Source organism: Heterodontus francisci, chromosome 28, assembly GCF_036365525.1.
Source record: "Heterodontus francisci isolate sHetFra1 chromosome 28, sHetFra1.hap1, whole genome shotgun sequence".
In the NCBI taxonomy this organism is placed as follows: domain Eukaryota; kingdom Metazoa; phylum Chordata; class Chondrichthyes; order Heterodontiformes; family Heterodontidae; genus Heterodontus; species Heterodontus francisci.
This window is the reverse complement of record NC_090398.1, coordinates 2,162,643-2,179,653: the sequence shown is the minus strand read 5'-3', so window position 1 is coordinate 2,179,653 and position 17,011 is coordinate 2,162,643. Positions and strand designations below refer to the sequence as shown.

The 17,011-nt window shown below is 51.2% G+C and overlaps 1 protein-coding gene across 1 annotated transcript; it reads left to right on the top strand.

The window, feature by feature from the left end:
• The first annotated feature begins 6 nt into the window (after window positions 1-6).
• On the top strand, window positions 7-16,705 carry tmx2b (thioredoxin-related transmembrane protein 2b). Its single transcript, XM_068059820.1, has 7 exons — window positions 7-59; window positions 2,616-2,729; window positions 5,408-5,484; window positions 7,607-7,713; window positions 8,986-9,051; window positions 10,493-10,622; window positions 15,970-16,705. Exons 1-7 carry the CDS (start codon window positions 17-19, stop codon window positions 16,123-16,125), a joined length of 693 nt encoding a protein of 230 aa, XP_067915921.1. The 5' UTR covers window positions 7-16; the 3' UTR covers window positions 16,126-16,705.
• Window positions 16,706-17,011: the final 306 nt, after the last annotated feature.

Sequence of the window (17,011 nt, the reverse complement as noted above, 5' to 3'; positions counted from 1 at the left end):
TGAGGTGGAAATCCTGATGTTTCTCAGTGCCATTGTTATGATGAAGAACAGACGATCCAGTGAGTATTGGCACTTGGGGTGGGGGCAGATGGGCGAGGGTTTAAAAAAAGACCTTTTTCGTGTCTTTCATGACCTCAGCACATCCTAAAGTGCTTTACAACAAATGAAGTACCTCTGATGTGAGGTCACTGTTGTAATGAGGAAACGTGACAGCCAGTTTGTGCACAGCAAGCTCCCACACACAGGAAGGTGACAGTGGCCAGATCAGTTTTGTTTTGTTCAGTTTATTGCAGGATAAATATTGCCAAGGACACCAGGCGGAACTCGCCTCCTCTTCCAAATACTTCCATCTAAAGATGGCACCTCCAACATCGCAGCACTCCTCAGTACTGACCCTCCGAAAGTGCAGCACTCCCTCAGTACTGACCCTCCGACAGCGCAGCACTCCCTCAGCACTGACCTCCGACAGCGCAGCACTCCCTCAGTACTGACCGACCATCCGAAAGTGCAGCACTCCCTCAGTACTGACCCTCCGACAGCGCAGCACTCCCTCAGTACTGACCATCCGAAAGTGCAGCACTCCCTCAGTACTGACCATCCGAAAGTGCAGCACTCCCTCAGTACTGACCCTCCGAAAGTGCAGCACTCCCTCAGTACTGACCCTCCGAAAGTGCAGCACTCCCTCAGTACTGACCCTCCGACATCGCAGCACTCCCTCAGTACTGACCCTCCAAAAGTGCAGCACTCCCTCAGTACTGACCATCCGAAAGTGCAGCACTCCCTCAGTACTGACCGTCCGACAGCGCAGCACTCCCTCAGTACTGACCTCCGACAGCGCAGCACTCCCTCAGTACTGACCATCGAACAGTGCAGCACTCCTCAGTACTGACCCTCCGACAGCGCAGCACTCCTCAGTACTGACCATCCGAAAGTGCAGCACTCCCTCAGTACTGACCCTCCGACAGTGCAGCACTCCCTCAGTACTGACCATCCGAAAGTGCAGCACTCCCTCAGTACTGACCCTCCGACAGCGCAGCACTCCCTCAGTACTGACCATCCGAAAGTGCAGCACTCCCTCAGTACTGACCATCGAAAGTGCAGCACTCCCTCAGTACTGACCCTCCGACATCGCAGCACTCCCTCAGTACTGTCCCTCCAAAAGTGCAGCACTCCCTCAGTACTGACCATCCGAAAGTGCAGCACTCCCTCAGTACTGACCCTCCGAAAGTGCAGCACTCCCTCAGTACTGACCCTCCGAAAGTGCAGCACTCCTCAGTACTGAGCCTCCGACAGTGCAGCACTCCCTCAGTACTGACCCTCCGACAGTGCAGCACTCCCTCAGTACTGACCCTCCGACATCGCAGCACTCCCTCAGTACTGACCCACCGACATCACAGCACTCCCTCAGTACTGACCATCCGAAAATGCAGCACACCCTCAGCACTGACCCTCCGACATCGCAGCACTCCCTCATTACTGACCCTCAGACATCGCATCACTCCCTCAGTACTGACCCTCCGACATCGCAGCACTCCCTCAGTACTGACCCTCCGACATCGCAGCACTCCCTCATTACTGACCCTCCGACAGTGCAGCACTCCCTCAGTACTGACCCTCCGACAGCGCAGCACTCCCTCAGTACTGACCCTCCGACAGCGCAGCGCTCCCTCAGTACTGACCATCTGACAATTCAGCGCTCCCTCAGTACTGACCCTCTGACAGTGCAGCACTCCCTCAGTACTGACCCTCCGACAGCACAGCACTCCCTCAGTACTGACCCTCCGACAGCGCAGCACTCCCTCAGTACTGACCCTCTGACAATTCAGCGCTCCCTCAGTACTGACCCACTGACAGTGCAGCACTCCCTCAGTACTGACCCTCCGACAGTGCAGCACTCCCTCAGTACTGACCCTCTGACAATTCAGCGCTCCCTCAGTACTGACCCTCCGACAGTGCAGCGCTCCCTCAGTACTGACCCTCCGACAGTGCAGCGCTCCCTCAGTACTGACCCACTGACAGTGCAGCACTCCCTCAGTACTGACCCTCCGACAGTGCAGCACTCCCTCAGTACTGACCCTCCGACAGTGCAGCACTCCCTCAGTCCTGACTCTCCGACAGTGCAGCACTCCCTCAGGACTGACCCTCCGAAAGTGCAGCACTCCCTCAGTACTGACCCTCCGACATTGCAGCACTCCCTCAGCACTGACCCTCAGACAGTGCAGCACTCCCTCAGCACTGACCCTCAGACAGTGCAGCACTCCCTCAGCACTGACCCTCCGACAGTGCAGCACTCCCTCAGCACTGACCCTCAGACAGTGCAGCACTCCCTCAGCACTGACCCTCCGACAGTGCAGCACTCCCTTAGCACTGGCAAAAGTGGGGCGGAGTGTCGGCCTAGGATTCTGGACTCGAGGCTCTGGAGTGGGACTTGAACCCACACGCCTGCTGAGGTGAATGCAGGAGTCCTGTCCACCAAGCCTGGCTGCTGTTCCAGGAAAGATTGTTGTTATGTAGATGTTGAACGGTTCTGTGATGGACCTACTTGTTACTAATGTTTCTCTCTGTCTCTCTCCCTCTGTCTCTCCTTCCACCCGCAACGCTCTCGATTGCCTCAGTCACGGTGGAGCAGCATGTGGGAAACATCTTCATGTTCAGCAAGGTGGCCAACCTCATCCTGTTTTTCCGCCTGGACATTCGCATGGGCCTACTTTACCTCACCCTCTGCGTAGGTTGGTAAGGTTCACTCAGCTCGTAGAACCGTAGAAAAATTACAGCACAGAAGGAGGCCATTCAGCCCGCCATGTCCCTGCCGGCCGAGAAAACTAGCCGCCCGATCTAATCCCACTGCCCAGCACCTGGTCCACAGCCTTGCCGGTTACAGCACTTCAGGTGCATGTCCAGGTACCTTTTAAAAGAATTGAGGGTTTCTGCCTCCACCACCAGTTCCTGGCAGTGAATTCCAGACACCCACCACCCTCTGGGTGAAAAAGTTTTTCCTCATGTCCCCTCTAATCCTTCTACCAATCACCTTAAATCTGTGCCCCCTGGTAATTGACCTCTCCGCTAGGGGGAGACAGATCCTTGCTGTCGACTCTATCCAGGCCCCTCATAATTTTGTACATCTCAATTAAGTCACCCCTCAGCCTCCTCTGTTCTAAGGAAAACGACCCCAGCCTGTCCACTCATTCCGCATAGCTGCAACTTTCGAGCTCTGGCAACTGGAGGTGTGCAAAGGAAACTCGACTCGGAAGTCCAACCCCACCCGACCCGACCCCGACGGCATGTGTCAGGTTTGGGCCCGGGTCAGGTTTCCGGGTCCAGCCTTCGGACTTGGGTCGGGTTTCCCTTGCACGCCCCTGCTGGCAGCATTGGCCGCGCGCCCCTTTCCCGCGTCCCGCCCGGGTGGCCGGGTTGGTTCGTGGCCTGGGGAGGAGGTTGGCGGTGGTGAGGGGTCAGTTGGTGAGAGCTGGTTGTACCATTTCCCTGCGGGCTACCCTTTGAACTGCTGTGGTCAGTGTTGGATCTGGACCCCTTCGGGTGTCGCAATTTAAAGGAGAGGGGCCACTGCAGGGTCGGACTGCACTGGGTGTGATCACAGAACGGTTGCAGCACAGGAGGAGGCCCTTCGGCCCGTCATGTTTTGTGCCGGCTCTCTAGGAGAGCAACTCGCCTCACCCTGTAGCCCTACAAATTGTTTCTCTCCAGATAATTCTCCAATTCCTTTTTGAGAGCCTCGATTGAATCTGCCTCCACCACACTCTCAGGCAGCGCATTCCAGATCCTAACCACTCGCTGCGTGAAAAAGTTTCCCCTCAAATTTTCCTCGTGAATCAGACGATCTTTAATGATCCCGTTGGTCTTTTTCCGCCGCAGCTCTCAATTTTCAAATCGGGTTCAGTTCTGCGCAGCCTTTCGCGGTATCAGTGTTCAGAGAGCTGATGGTCCCTCCCTCTCCCTCCACTGGTCTTTGTCTTCGGGTTTTCCTTTCAGTCTCCAGACTTCTCAAAGCCTGTAGAATTTATCCAGAATCAAAAGCCGACAAGTCATTTGCGTTTCAGTGATGCAGAGCCCACAAGTCTGGCCGCAGCAGAACCGCCTGGGCCTGCCTTTGCTTCCAGATGTTAGCGATTGCAGCTCGCATTTGCATTTGCAGAGCCACTGGCTCCTTCGTTTACGATCCGAAAGTCTGGGAGGGCAAAACTCATTGCTGCAACCTTGCCTTGTGCTTTTCAGAAGGGTCTTTGACCTGGTTTCTTCTTGTCACGGTAACCAAGATCCGTGTCTTGTCTTTAAGCACAGAATCACGGAATTCTTACAGTGCAGAAGGAGGCCATTCGGCCCAGGGTGTCCGTACCAGCTCTCTGAAAGAGCAACTCAATCAGTCCCATTCCCCTGCCTCCTCCACCTAACCCTGCACATTCTTCCTTTTCATATAACTGTCTAATTCTCTTCTGAATGTTTCAATTGAACCTGCCTCCACCACGTTCTCAGGCAGCACATTCCAGACCTGTCCCACTCGCTGTGTGAAAAAGTTTTTCCTCATCTCACTTTTGCTTCTCTTACCAGATACTTTAAATCTGTGCCCTCTCGTTCTCGATCCTTTCACGAGTGGGAACAGTTTCTCTCTATCGACTCTGTCCAGACCCCCTCATGATTTTCAATACCTCTATCAAATCACCTCTCAGTCTTCTCATCTCCAAGAAAAACAGTCCTAACTTCTCCAATCTATCTTCATCTCTGAAATTCCTCATCCCTGGAACCATTCTTGTGAATCTTTTCTGTACTCTCTCCAATGCCCTCGCGTCTTTCTTAAAGTGCGGTGCCCAGAACTGGACGCAATACTCCAGCTGAGGCCGAACTAGTGTCTTGTACAAGTTCAACGTCACCTCCTTGCTCTTGTACTCTGTGCCCCTGTTGATAAAACCCAGGATACTGTCTGCTTTATTAACCACTCTCTCTCAAGCTGTCCTGCCACCTTCCATGATTTGTGCACATATGCACCCAGGTCCCTCTGCTCCTGCACCCCCTTTAGAATTGTACCCTTTATTTTATATTGCCTCTCCATGTTCTTCCTACCAAAATGAATCACTTCACATTTCTCTGCGTTGAAATTCATCTGCCACCTGTCTGCCCATTCCACCAACTTGTCTATGTCCTTTTGAAATTCTACACTACCCTCCTCACAGTTCACAATGCTTCCAAGCAGAGTTGATGTGAGGTCACCTGACTCCATCTCAAACTACATTAAAAATCCCAGCTTTTGATACATATTCATGCTGCAAAGTCCAGCATTCATAACATTGTAACGGCAGGATCCAGCACATTCATGGGATGGAACCAGGGGTGGGGAAGGGACGAGGGAACTCTGCAGTTTTACTTTAATGCTTTCTTTCTCTTGTCTTTGCAGTCTTCCTGATGACCTGCAAGCCTCCCCTCTACATGGGACCTGAGTACATCACATACTTCAATGATAAAACCATTGACGTAAGTCAGCTGCACCCTCTCCACTCCAGTCTCACTATGCCGCCTACCCTGACCTCCGCAACGTCGTTCACCCCCTGCCTCAGCTCAACTGTGACAGGAAACTTCATCCATCCACGCCCCTCGTCACCTCCAGACTTGACTATTCCAGTGCTCTCTGGTCAAGCCTCCTCACCTTCCACCCTCTGTAAACTCATCCAAAACCCCTGCTAGCCCTTGTGTCCTGACTTGCTTCACGTCCCACTCACCTGTCACCCTCCCTGTGCTCGCTGATCGACCGCAGCTGCCAGTCTGGCCAATGCCTCGATTTTAAGAAAGACAGAGAGGCGGAGAGGTTTAGGGGGGAATTCCGGAGCTTAGGGCCCAGGCAGCTGAAGGCACGGCCGCCAGTGGTGGAGCGATTAAAATCAGGGGATGCTCTAAGAGGCCAGAATTGGAGGCGTGGAGAGATCTCGGAGGATTGTAGGGGCTGGAGGAGGTTACAGAGATAGGGAGGGTTGTAGGGGCTGGAGGAGGTTACAGAGATAGGGAGGGTTGTAGGGGCTGGAGGAGATTACAGAGATAGGGAATATTGAAGGGGACTGGAGTAGCATCTACGGCGGGCACATAGTCTAGGATGTAACCCATGCAAGAAGGGTTAAAACAAGAATATGGGATGCGGGCATCGCTGGCCAGGCCAGCATTTATTGCCCATCCCTAATTGCCCTTGAGAAGGTGGTGGTGAGCTGCCTTCTTGAACCACTGCAGTCCATGTTGGGGTAGGTACACCCACAGTGCTGTTCGGAAGGGAGTTCCAGGATTTTGACCCAGTGACAGTGAAGGAACGGCGATATAGTTCCAGGTCAGGATGGTGTGTGACTTGGAGGGGAACTTGCAGGTGGTGGTGTTCCCATGCGTCTGCTGCCCTTGTCCTTCTAGTTGGTAGAGGTCGCAGGTTTGGAAGGTGCTGTCTAAGGAGCCTTGGTGCATTGCTGCAGTGCATCTTGTAGATGGTACACACTGCTGTCACTGTGCGTCGGTGATGGAGGGAGTGAATGTTGAAGGTGATGGATACGGTGCCGATCAACTAATATTGATCATGCAATGGAGAAACAAACTAGCATTTCTCCAGAGCCTCCCGTGACCTTGGGACGTCCCAAACAGCCCCACAGCCAACGAGGCTCTTCACAAGTGTGGTCAGTGTTGTAATATCGGAAACGCGAGAGCCAGTTTGCACACAGTAACATTCCACAAACCACAATGTGATCATAGCTGGATAATCTTGTATTGGCAGTGTTGAGAGAGACAGAGAGAGAGACATACACAAACAGACACACAGACACACACACACACACAGACACAGACACAGACAGACAGAGAGAGAGAGAGAGAGACAGAGAGACATACACAAACAGACACACAGACACAGACACAGACAGACAGAGAGAGAGTGACACAGAGAGAGACAGACATACACAAACAGACACACACACACACACACACACACACACAGACACAGACACAGACAGAGAGAGAGAGAGTGACACAGAGAGAGAGAGAGAGACATACACAAACAGACACACAGACACACACACACACACACAGACACAGACAGACAGAGAGAGAGACAGAGAGACATACACAAACAGACACACAGACAGAGAGAGAGAGTGACACAGAGAGAGAGAGAGACACACACACACACACACAGACAGAGAGAGAGAGTGACACAGAGAGAGAGAGACACACACACACACACACACAGAGTGATACAGAGAGAGACACACACACACACACACACACACACACACAGAGAGACAGAGTCAGAGAGAGAGAGACAGACACAGAGAGAGCGAGAGAGACACAGAGCAAGACACAAACAGACAGAGAGACACACACACAGGTACACAAAGAGAGAGAGAAGGAGACGGGGAGAGAGGGGAAGACAGACAGACAGGGAGAGACTTTACCACATCTGGCGTGAGATCGGGGATGGATCCTGGTCTTTTGCTGCTCGGTGCGTGTGGACCGGTTTCCCAGTGAGGAGGCAGGAGAGGTTAGGGTGGGGGAGTGGGAACTGTTGGTACAGGGAATATTAAAGAGTATCTGCTTCGTGCTGATAAGCTGTTGTTTCTAACACCGACAGGAGGAGCTCCAGAGGGATAAGCGGGTGATCTGGTTGGTTGAATACTTTGCCAACTGGTCCTCAGAGTGTCAGTCGTTTGCTTCTGTCTATGCGGATCTCTCCCTCAAGTAAGTGGGAGAGTAATACTGGGCCAGCTGGGACCATGACAGAGCAGGCAGGAGCTGGCTGGGGTGGGGTGGTGGTACAGTGAGGGGGTCGCTGGCTGATGGGGGTGAGGGGGGTTAGTGACTGAGGGGGGGTCAGTGACAAGGGGACAGCGACTGACAGGTGTGGGGGGGTCAGTGATTGAGGGGGTGGAGGGGTCAGTGACTGAGGGGGGTCAGTGACGGGGGCGTCAGTGACAAGTGGTCAGCGACTGACGGGGGTAAGGGGGGGGTCAGTGACTGAGGGGGGTCAGTGACGAGAAGTCAGCGACTGATGGGTTTGAGGGGGGGGCAGTGACAAGGGGGGTCAGTGACAAGGGGGACGGGGTGAGGGGGGGTCAGTGACTGAGGGGGTGTGGGGTCAGTGACTGAGGGGTCAGCGACTGAGGGGTGAGGGGAGTCAGTGACTGAGGGGTTGAGGGGGGTGGTCAGTGAGTGAGGGGGGTCAGTGACTGAGGGGGTGTGGGGTCAGTGACGGGGGGGGTCAGTGACTGAGGGGGGTCAGTGACAAGGGGTCAGCAACTGACAGCAGTGACGGGGGGGGGTGGTCAGTGACTGAGGGGATGGGGGGGTCAATGGCTGAGGGGGTGGGGGGGTCAGTGACTGAGGGGGTGGGGGGGGTCAGTGACTGAGGGGTTGAGGGGTGGGGTCAGTGACTGAGGGGTTGAGGGGTGGGGTCAGTGACTGAGGGGGGTCAGTGACTGACAGGTGAGGGGAGGTCAGTGACTGAGGGGGGGTCAGTGACGGGGAGGGGTCAGTGACGGGGGGGGGTCAGTGACTGACGGGGGTGAGGGGGGTCAGTGACAAGGGGGGGTCAGTGACAAGGGGGACGGGGGTGAGGGGAGGTCGGTGACTGAGGGGGTGTGGGGTCAGTGACTGAGGGGGGTCAGTGACAAGGGGTCAGCGACTGACAGGGGTGAGGGGGGGTCAGTGACTGAGTGGGTGTGGGGTCAGTGACTGAGTGGGTGTGGGGTCAGTGACGGGGTTCAGTGACTGAGGGGGGTCAGTGACGGGGGCGTCAGTGACAAGGGGGACGGGGGTGAGGGGAGGTCGGTGACTGAGGGGGGTCAGTGACAAGGGGTCAGCGACTGACAGGGGTGAGGGGGGGTCAGTGACTGAGTGGGTGTGGGGTCAGTGACGGGGTTCAGTGACTGAAGGGGCGGTGCATTCTGGTGGTTTATTTCTACTCTGACCCCCCCTCTTCCCCCCCACCCCACCACCTCTCTTTTCCCTCAGGTACACGTGCGCTGGATTGAAGTTCGGAAAGGCTGACGTTGGTCGCTACGCAGAGATTTGTGAAAAGTGAGTTTGATGTCACCTGAAATTCCAGGACTGAGGAATTCTCACTGGCTGGAACATGGAGGGAAGATTATAGAATGTTTCTAGCACACACCGAGACCATTCAGCCCGTCATGTCTGTGCTGGCTCTCTGCAACAGCAGCTCACCTAGCCCCACTCCCCCTCCTTCTCCCCGTCACCCTGCACATTCTTCCTCTCCAATTCCCTTTTGAGAGCCTCGATTGAATCTGCCTCCACCACACTCTCAGACAGAGCATTCCAGATCCTAACCACTCGCTGTGTGAAATAGTTTTCCCTCTTGTCACTGTTGCTTCTTGTGCCAATCACCTTAAATCAGTGTCCTCTGGTTCCGGATCCTTCCGCCAATGGGAGCGGTTTCTCCTGATCTACTCTGTCCAGACGCCCCCTCGTGATTTTGAACACCTCGATCAAATCTCCTCTCAACCTTCTCTTCCCCAAGGAGAACAGTCCCAGCTTCTCCGATCTATCCACGTTAACTGAAGTCCCTCATCCCTGGGAACCATTCTCCTGAATCTTTTCTGTACTCTCTTCAATGCCCTCACATCCTTCCTAAAGTGTGGAGCCCGGAACTGGACACAATACTCCAGTTGAGGCTGAACCAGTGTTTTATAAAAGTTCACCTCATAATTTTCTTGCTTTTGTACTGGATGCCGTTATTCCATCAACTCCACCCTCTTCTTCCTTCAGATACGTGGTGTCACTACAGGATAAATTCAACTTGCTTTGCCCCATTCCAACGCGTGTCTCACCTCCTTCACCTCCTCCATCCATCACTGCCTCAGTGCTGCTTTCTGCCGCAATTATTTCAGAATTCAGCCCCTCCCTCACCTTTTACACGATGCATCTCAAGATTCTTAGCTTCCTCAATCACCTAGGATGGTCAAACTGATCTCTTTCTATCTCCCCTCCCTCACTTCCCCCCCTGCCTGTCTCCCCTCCCTCCCCCCTCTCTTTCTCTCCCTTCCTCCCCTCTCTCCCTCCCACCCTCTGTCTGTCACCCCTCCCTCCTACTACCTCTCCCTTCCCTCCCTGCCTGTCTCCACTCTCTCTGTCTCCCTTCCCTCCCTCCCTTTGTCTTCCCTCCCCCACCGTCTTCCCTCAACCCCCCACCGTCTTCCCTCAACCCCCCACCGTCTTCACTCCCCCCCCACCGTCTTCCCTCCCCCCCCCGTCTTCCCTCCTCCCCCCACCGTCTTTCCTCCAACCCCCCCACCGTCTCCCCTCCCCACGCCCCTGTCTTCCCTCCCCTCTCTCTATCCGTATCCCCTCCTCCTCTCTCTCTCTCTCCTCCACTCTCTGTCTGCCTCCCCTCCCCCCCACTCTGTCTTCCCAACCCCTTTCTCTTGGCCTACGTCTCCTCCTCTCCCTGCCTCTGCTGCCCCCCATCGCCTTTAATGATACTGTAATACTCTCTCCCTTGCAGGTACAAGGTCAGTACGTCACCCCTCAGCAAACAGCTGCCCACAGTGATCCTATTCCAGGGCGGCAAGGAGGTCATGAGGCGCCCACTGATCGACAAGAAGGGCCGTGCTGTGTCCTGGACATTCTCCGAGGTCAGTGGCTGCAGTCTGTCAGTGTAAGAACAGCCGCCACCCACCCCGAACCCCTCGATTAGAGTCCAGTCTGTAACACACTCCCGGGTATCTGTTATTCTATATATAAACTCCCCGAACCCCTCGATTAGATTCCAGTCTGTAACTCACTCCCGGGTATCTGTTATTCTATATATAAACCCCCCCGAACCCCTCGATTAGATTCCAGTCTGTAACACACTCCCGGGTATCTGTTATTCTATATATAAACCCCCCGAACCCCTCGATTAGATTCCAGTCTGTAACTCACTCCCGGGTATCTGTTATTCTATATATAAACTCCCCGAACCCCTCGATTAGATTCCAGTCTGTAACACACTCCCGGGTATCTGTTATTCTATATATAAACTCCCCGAACCCCTCGATTAGATTCCAGTCTGTAACTCACTCCCGGGTATCTGTTATTCTATATATAACCCCCCCGAACCCCTCGATTAGATTCCAGTCTGTAACTCACTCCCGGGTATCTGTTATTCTGTATATAAACCACCCGAACCCCTCGATTAGATTCCAGTCTGTAACACACTCCCGGGTATCTGTTATTCTATATATAAACTCCCCGAACCCCTCGATTAGATTCCAGTCTGTAACTCACTCCCGGGTATCTGTTATTCTATATATAAACTCCCCGAACCCCTCGATTAGATTCCAGTCTGTAACTCACTCCCGGGTATCTGTTATTCTATATATAAACTCCCCGAACCCCTCGATTAGATTCCAGTCTGTAACTCACTCCCGGGTATCTGTTATTCTATATATAAACTCCCCGAACCCCTCGATTAGATTCCAGTCTGTAACACACTCCCGGGTATCTGTTATTCTATATATAAACTCCCCGAACCCCTCGATTAGATTCCAGTCTGTAACTCACTCCCGGGTATCTGTTATTCTATATATAACCCCCCCGAACCCCTCGATTAGATTCCAGTCTGTAACTCACTCCCGGGTATCTGTTATTCTGTATATAAACCACCCGAACCCCTCGATTAGATTCCAGTCTGTAACACACTCCCGGGTATCTGTTATTCTATATATAAACTCCCCGAACCCCTCGATTAGATTCCAGTCTGTAACTCACTCCCGGGTATCTGTTATTCTATATATAAACCCCCCGAACCCCTCGATTAGATTCCAGTCTGTAACTCACTCCCGGGTATCTGTTATTCTGTATATAAACCCCCCGAACCCCTCGATTAGATTCCAGTCTGTAACTCACTCCTGGGTATCTGTTATTCTATATATAAACGCCCCGAACCCCTCGATTAGATTCCAGTCTGTAACTCACTCCTGGGTATCTGTTATTCTGTATATAAACCACCCGAACCCCTCGATTAGATTCCAGTCTGTAACTCACTCCCGGGTATCTGTTATTCTATATATAAACCCCCCCGAACCCCTCGATTAGATTCCAGTCTGTAACTCACTCCTGGGTATCTGTTATTCTATATATAAACCCCCAGAACTCATCGATTAGATTCCAGTCTGTAACTCACTCCCGGGTATCTGTTATTCTGTATATAAACCCCCCGAACCCCTCGATTAGATTCCAGTCTGTAACTCACTCCTGGGTATCTGTTATTCTATATATAAACGCCCCGAACCCCTCGATTAGATTCCAGTCTGTAACTCACTCCTGGGTATCTGTTATTCTGTATATAAACCACCCGAACCCCTCGATTAGATTCCAGTCTGTAACTCACTCCCGGGTATCTGTTATTCTATATATAAACCCCCCCGAACCCCTCGATTAGATTCCAGTCTGTAACTCACTCCTGGGTATCTGTTATTCTATATATAAACCCCCAGAACTCATCGATTAGATTCCAGTCTGTAACTCAGTCCCGGGTATCTGTTATTCTATATATAAACCACCCGAACCCCTCGATTAGACTCCAGTCTGTAACTCACTCCCAGGTATCTGTTATTCTATATATAAACCCCCCCGAACCCCTCGATTAGATTCCAGTCTGTAACTCACTCCTGGGTATCTGTTATTCTATATATAAACCCCCAGAACTCATCGATTAGATTCCAGTCTGTAACTCAGTCCCGGGTATCTGTTATTCTATATATAAACCACCCGAACCCCTCGATTAGATTCCAGTCTGTAACTCACTCCCGGGTATCTGTTATTCTATATATAAACCACCCGAACCCCTCGATTAGACTCCAGTCTGTAACTCACTCCCAGGTATCTGTTATTCTATATATAAACCCCCTCGAACCGCTCGATTAGATTCCAGTCTGTAACTTACTCCCGGGTATCTGTTATTCTATATATAAACCCCCAGAACCCCTCGATTAGACTCCAGTCTGTAACTCACTCCCAGGTATCTGTTATTCTATATATAAACCCCCTCGAACCGCTCGATTAGATTCCAGTCTGTAACTTACTCCCGGGTATCTGTTATTCTATATATAAACCCCCAGAACTCCTCGATTAGATTCCAGTCTGTAACTTACTCCCGGGTATCTGTTATTCTATATATAAACCCCCTCGAACCGCTCGATTAGATTCCAGTCTGTAACTCACTCTCGGGTATCTGTTATTCTATATATAAACCCCCAGAACTCCTCGATTAGATTCCAGTCTGTAACTCACTCCCGGGTATCTGTTATTCTATATATAAACCCCCAGAACTCCTCGATTAGATTCCAGTCTGTAACTCACTCCCGGGTATCTGTTATTCTATATTTAAACCACCCGAACCCCTCGATTAGATTCCAGTCTGTAACTCACTCCCGGGTATCTGTTATTCTATTTTTGAACCCCTCGATTAGATTCCAGTCTGTAACTCACTCTCGGGTATCTGTTATTCTATATATAAACCCCCAGAACTCCTCGATTAGATTCCAGTCTGTAACTCACTCCCGGGTATCTGTTATTCTATATATAAACCCCCAGAACTCCTCGATTAGATTCCAGTCTGTAACTCACTCCCGGGTATCTGTTATTCTATATTTAAACCACCCGAACCCCTCGATTAGATTCCAGTCTGTAACTCACTCCCGGGTATCTGTTATTCTATTTTTGAATCCCTCGATTAAATTCCAGTCTGTAACTCACTCCCGGGTATCTGTTATTCTATATTTCAACCCCCCGAACACCTCGATTAGATTCGAGTCTGCAACTCACTCCCAGGTATCTGTTATTCTGTATATAAACCCCCTCGAATCGCTCGATTAGATTCCAGTCTGTAACTCTCTCCCGGGTATCTGTTATTCTATATATAAACCCCCCGAACCCCTCAATTAGATCCCAGCCTGTAACTCACTCCCGGGTATCTGTTATTCTATATATAAACACCCCGAACCCCTCGATTAGATTCCAGCCTGTAACTCACACCCGGGTATCTGTTATTCTATATATAAACCACCCGAACCCCCCGATTAGATTCCAGTCTGTAACTCACTCCCGGGTATCTGTTATTCTATATATAAACCCCCCGAACCCCTCGATTAGATTCCAGTCTGTAACTCACTCCCGGGTTTCTGTTATTCTATATATAAACCCCCCGAACCCCTCGATTAGATTCCAGTCTGTAACTCACTCCCGGGTATATGTTATTCTATATATAAACCCCCCCGAACCCCTCGATTAGATTCCAGTCTGTAACTCACTCCCGGGTATCTGTTATTCTATTTGCAATCCCCTGAACCCCTCGATTAGATTCCAGTCTGTAACTCACTCCCGGGTTTCTGTTATTCTATATATAAACCCCCCCGAACCCCTCGATTAGATTCCAGTCTGTAACTCACTCCCGGGTATCTGTTATTCTATTTGCAATCCCCTGAACCCCTCGATTAGATTCCAGTCTGTAACTCACTCCCGGGTATCTGTTATTCTATATATAAACCACCCCAAACCCCTCGATTAGATTCCAGTCTGTAACCCACGCCCGGGTATCTGTTATTCTATATATAAACCCCCCAAATCCCTCGATTAGATTCCAGTCTGTAACTCACTCCCGGGTATCTGTATTCTATATATAAACCCCCCAAACCCCTCGATTAGATTCCAGTCTGTAACTCACTCCCGGGTTTCTGTTATTCTATATATAAACCACCCGAACCCCTCGATTAGATTCCAGTCTGTAACTCACTCCCAGGTATCTGTTATTCTATTTGCAATCCCCTGAACCCCTCGATTAGATTCCAGTCTGTAACTCACTCCCGGGTTTCTGTTATTCTATATATAAACCCCCTGAACCCCTCGATTAGATTCCAGTCTGTAACTCACTCCCGGGTTTCTGTTATTCTATATATAAACCCCCCGAACCCCTCGATTAGATTCCAGTCTGTAACTCACTCCCGGGTATCTGTTATTCTATATATACAGCCCCCGAACCCCTCGATTAGATTCCAGTCTGTAACTCACTCCCGGGTATCTGTTATTCTATATATAAACCACCCCAAACCCCTCGATTAGATTCCAGTCTGTAACCCACGCCCGGGTATCTGTTATTCTATATATAAACCCCCCAAATCCCTCGATTAGATTCCAGTCTGTAACTCACTCCCGGGTATCTGTATTCTATATATAAACCCCCCAAACCCCTCGATTAGATTCCAGTCTGTAACTCACTCCCGGGTTTCTGTTATTCTATATATAAACCACCCGAACCCCTCGATTAGATTCCAGTCTGTAACTCACTCCCGGGTATCTGTTATTCTATTTGCAATCCCCTGAACCCCTCGATTAGATTCCAGTCTGTAACTCACTCCCGGGTTTCTGTATTCTATATATAAACCCCCCAAACCCCTCGATTAGATTCCAGTCTGTAACTCACTCCCGGGTATCTGTTATTCTATTTGCAATCCCCTGAACCCCTCGATTAGATTCCAATCTGTAACTCACTCCCGGGTATCTGTTATTCTATATATAAACCCCCCGAACCCCTCGATTAGATTCCAGTCTGTAACTCACTCCCGGGTTTCTGTTATTCTATATATAAACCCCCCGAACCCCTCGATTAGATTCCAGTCTGTAACTCACTCCCGGGTATCTGTTATTCTATATATAAACCCCCCGAATCCCTCGATTAGATTCCAGTCTGTAACTCACTCCCGGGTATCTGTTATTCTATATATACAGCCCCCGAACCCCTCGATTAGATTCCAGTCTGTACCTCACTCCCGGGTATCTGTTATTCTATATATAAACCCCCCGAACCCCTCGATTAGATTCCAGTCTGTAACTCACTCCCGGGTATCTGTTATTCTATATATAAACCCCCCGAATCCCTCGATTAGATTCCAGTCTGTAACTCACTGCTTGGCAATGTCTGTTCTGTTTCGAATCGTGCAGGAGAACCTGATCCGGGAATTTAACCTGAATGAGCTGTACCAGCGCGGGAAGAGGACAATGAAGGGGAAGGAGGGCCCTGTCCCCGAAGAGGGAGTGGAACCCGAGGAGGAGCGAACGCTGGAGAACGGCCAAGTGGAGAGCAAGAAGGACAAATGAAGAGTCCAAAGGGTTGTGGGGGTGACGGCTGCCGGTGGAGGTGCCCCGGCCTGGTCAGAGATGGAGCGAGAGAGAGAGGCCGAGCAGAGGTGGCGTTTCACTGGGGCATCACCTGCATGCAGCTCCCTCCCTTCCTGCTCCTCGGGCTGCCTTTGCCCCCCCCTTGGTTGCTCCCCACCCACAGTTCCTCAGCATCCAAGTATTGCACCCATGTCCCTGGGGCTATCAACCCTACTTTCCTTTGTAGCCCGCAGCGTTGTACCTCTCCTTTCCCCCCCACCCCCCCCACTCTCGAAATGTAGGGCCATTGCATGCACAGCAAGATCCCGGCAATGCTGGGCAAATTAATTCCCCCCTCCCCTCACACCCCCTCCCCAGGCCTTCCCTTGGTTGGGGTGGGGCTGTGGGATCTTCCCATTCTCTTCCGAAACTGGCTTGTGTCGAGGTGATCAGGTTGGTGGGAGTTAATGGACAGGCTTTGACCCTGGAATCATTGCACTGTGAGACTGCTCTCGCACGTTTACTTTTGTTGTAATTTATTAAAAAGAATGGTTAGCAACTGGCCACATAATTAAATGTAGTTGCAGTCGCCTGTGTGAATCGTTGAATTTTGCAGTGTCCTCTGTCTGAAAGAACTTTCCCCTTCATCCCCATTCCCTGCCCTTTCCCCCTTCATCAGAGTAAGGTAGAGAGAGCTCTGCACTGTATCGAACCCTTTTTCTTTTCCTGGGAGTGTTTGATGAGGACAGTGTAAATGGAGATTTACTCTCTATCTACCCCTTTTTTTTTCTGTATCTAATCCCCGTTTTTTTTTTCTTTTTTTTTGCGCATCGAACCCCGTTTTGTTTTTTTTATTTAGGTGGCCTTTATACCCCAGGCCCCCTTT

Excerpts from the sequence above, each read along its gene's own strand:
- tmx2b (XM_068059820.1), top strand. The coding sequence starts at position 17 with ATGTTTCTCAGTGCCATTGTTATGATGAAGAACAGACGATCCA. Across the intron at positions 5,485-7,606 it reads TCAATGATAAAACCATTGAC|GAGGAGCTCCAGAGGGATAA; the intron begins GTAAGTCAGCTG and ends TAACACCGACAG. Across the intron at positions 10,623-15,969 it reads TGTCCTGGACATTCTCCGAG|GAGAACCTGATCCGGGAATT; the intron begins GTCAGTGGCTGC and ends CGAATCGTGCAG.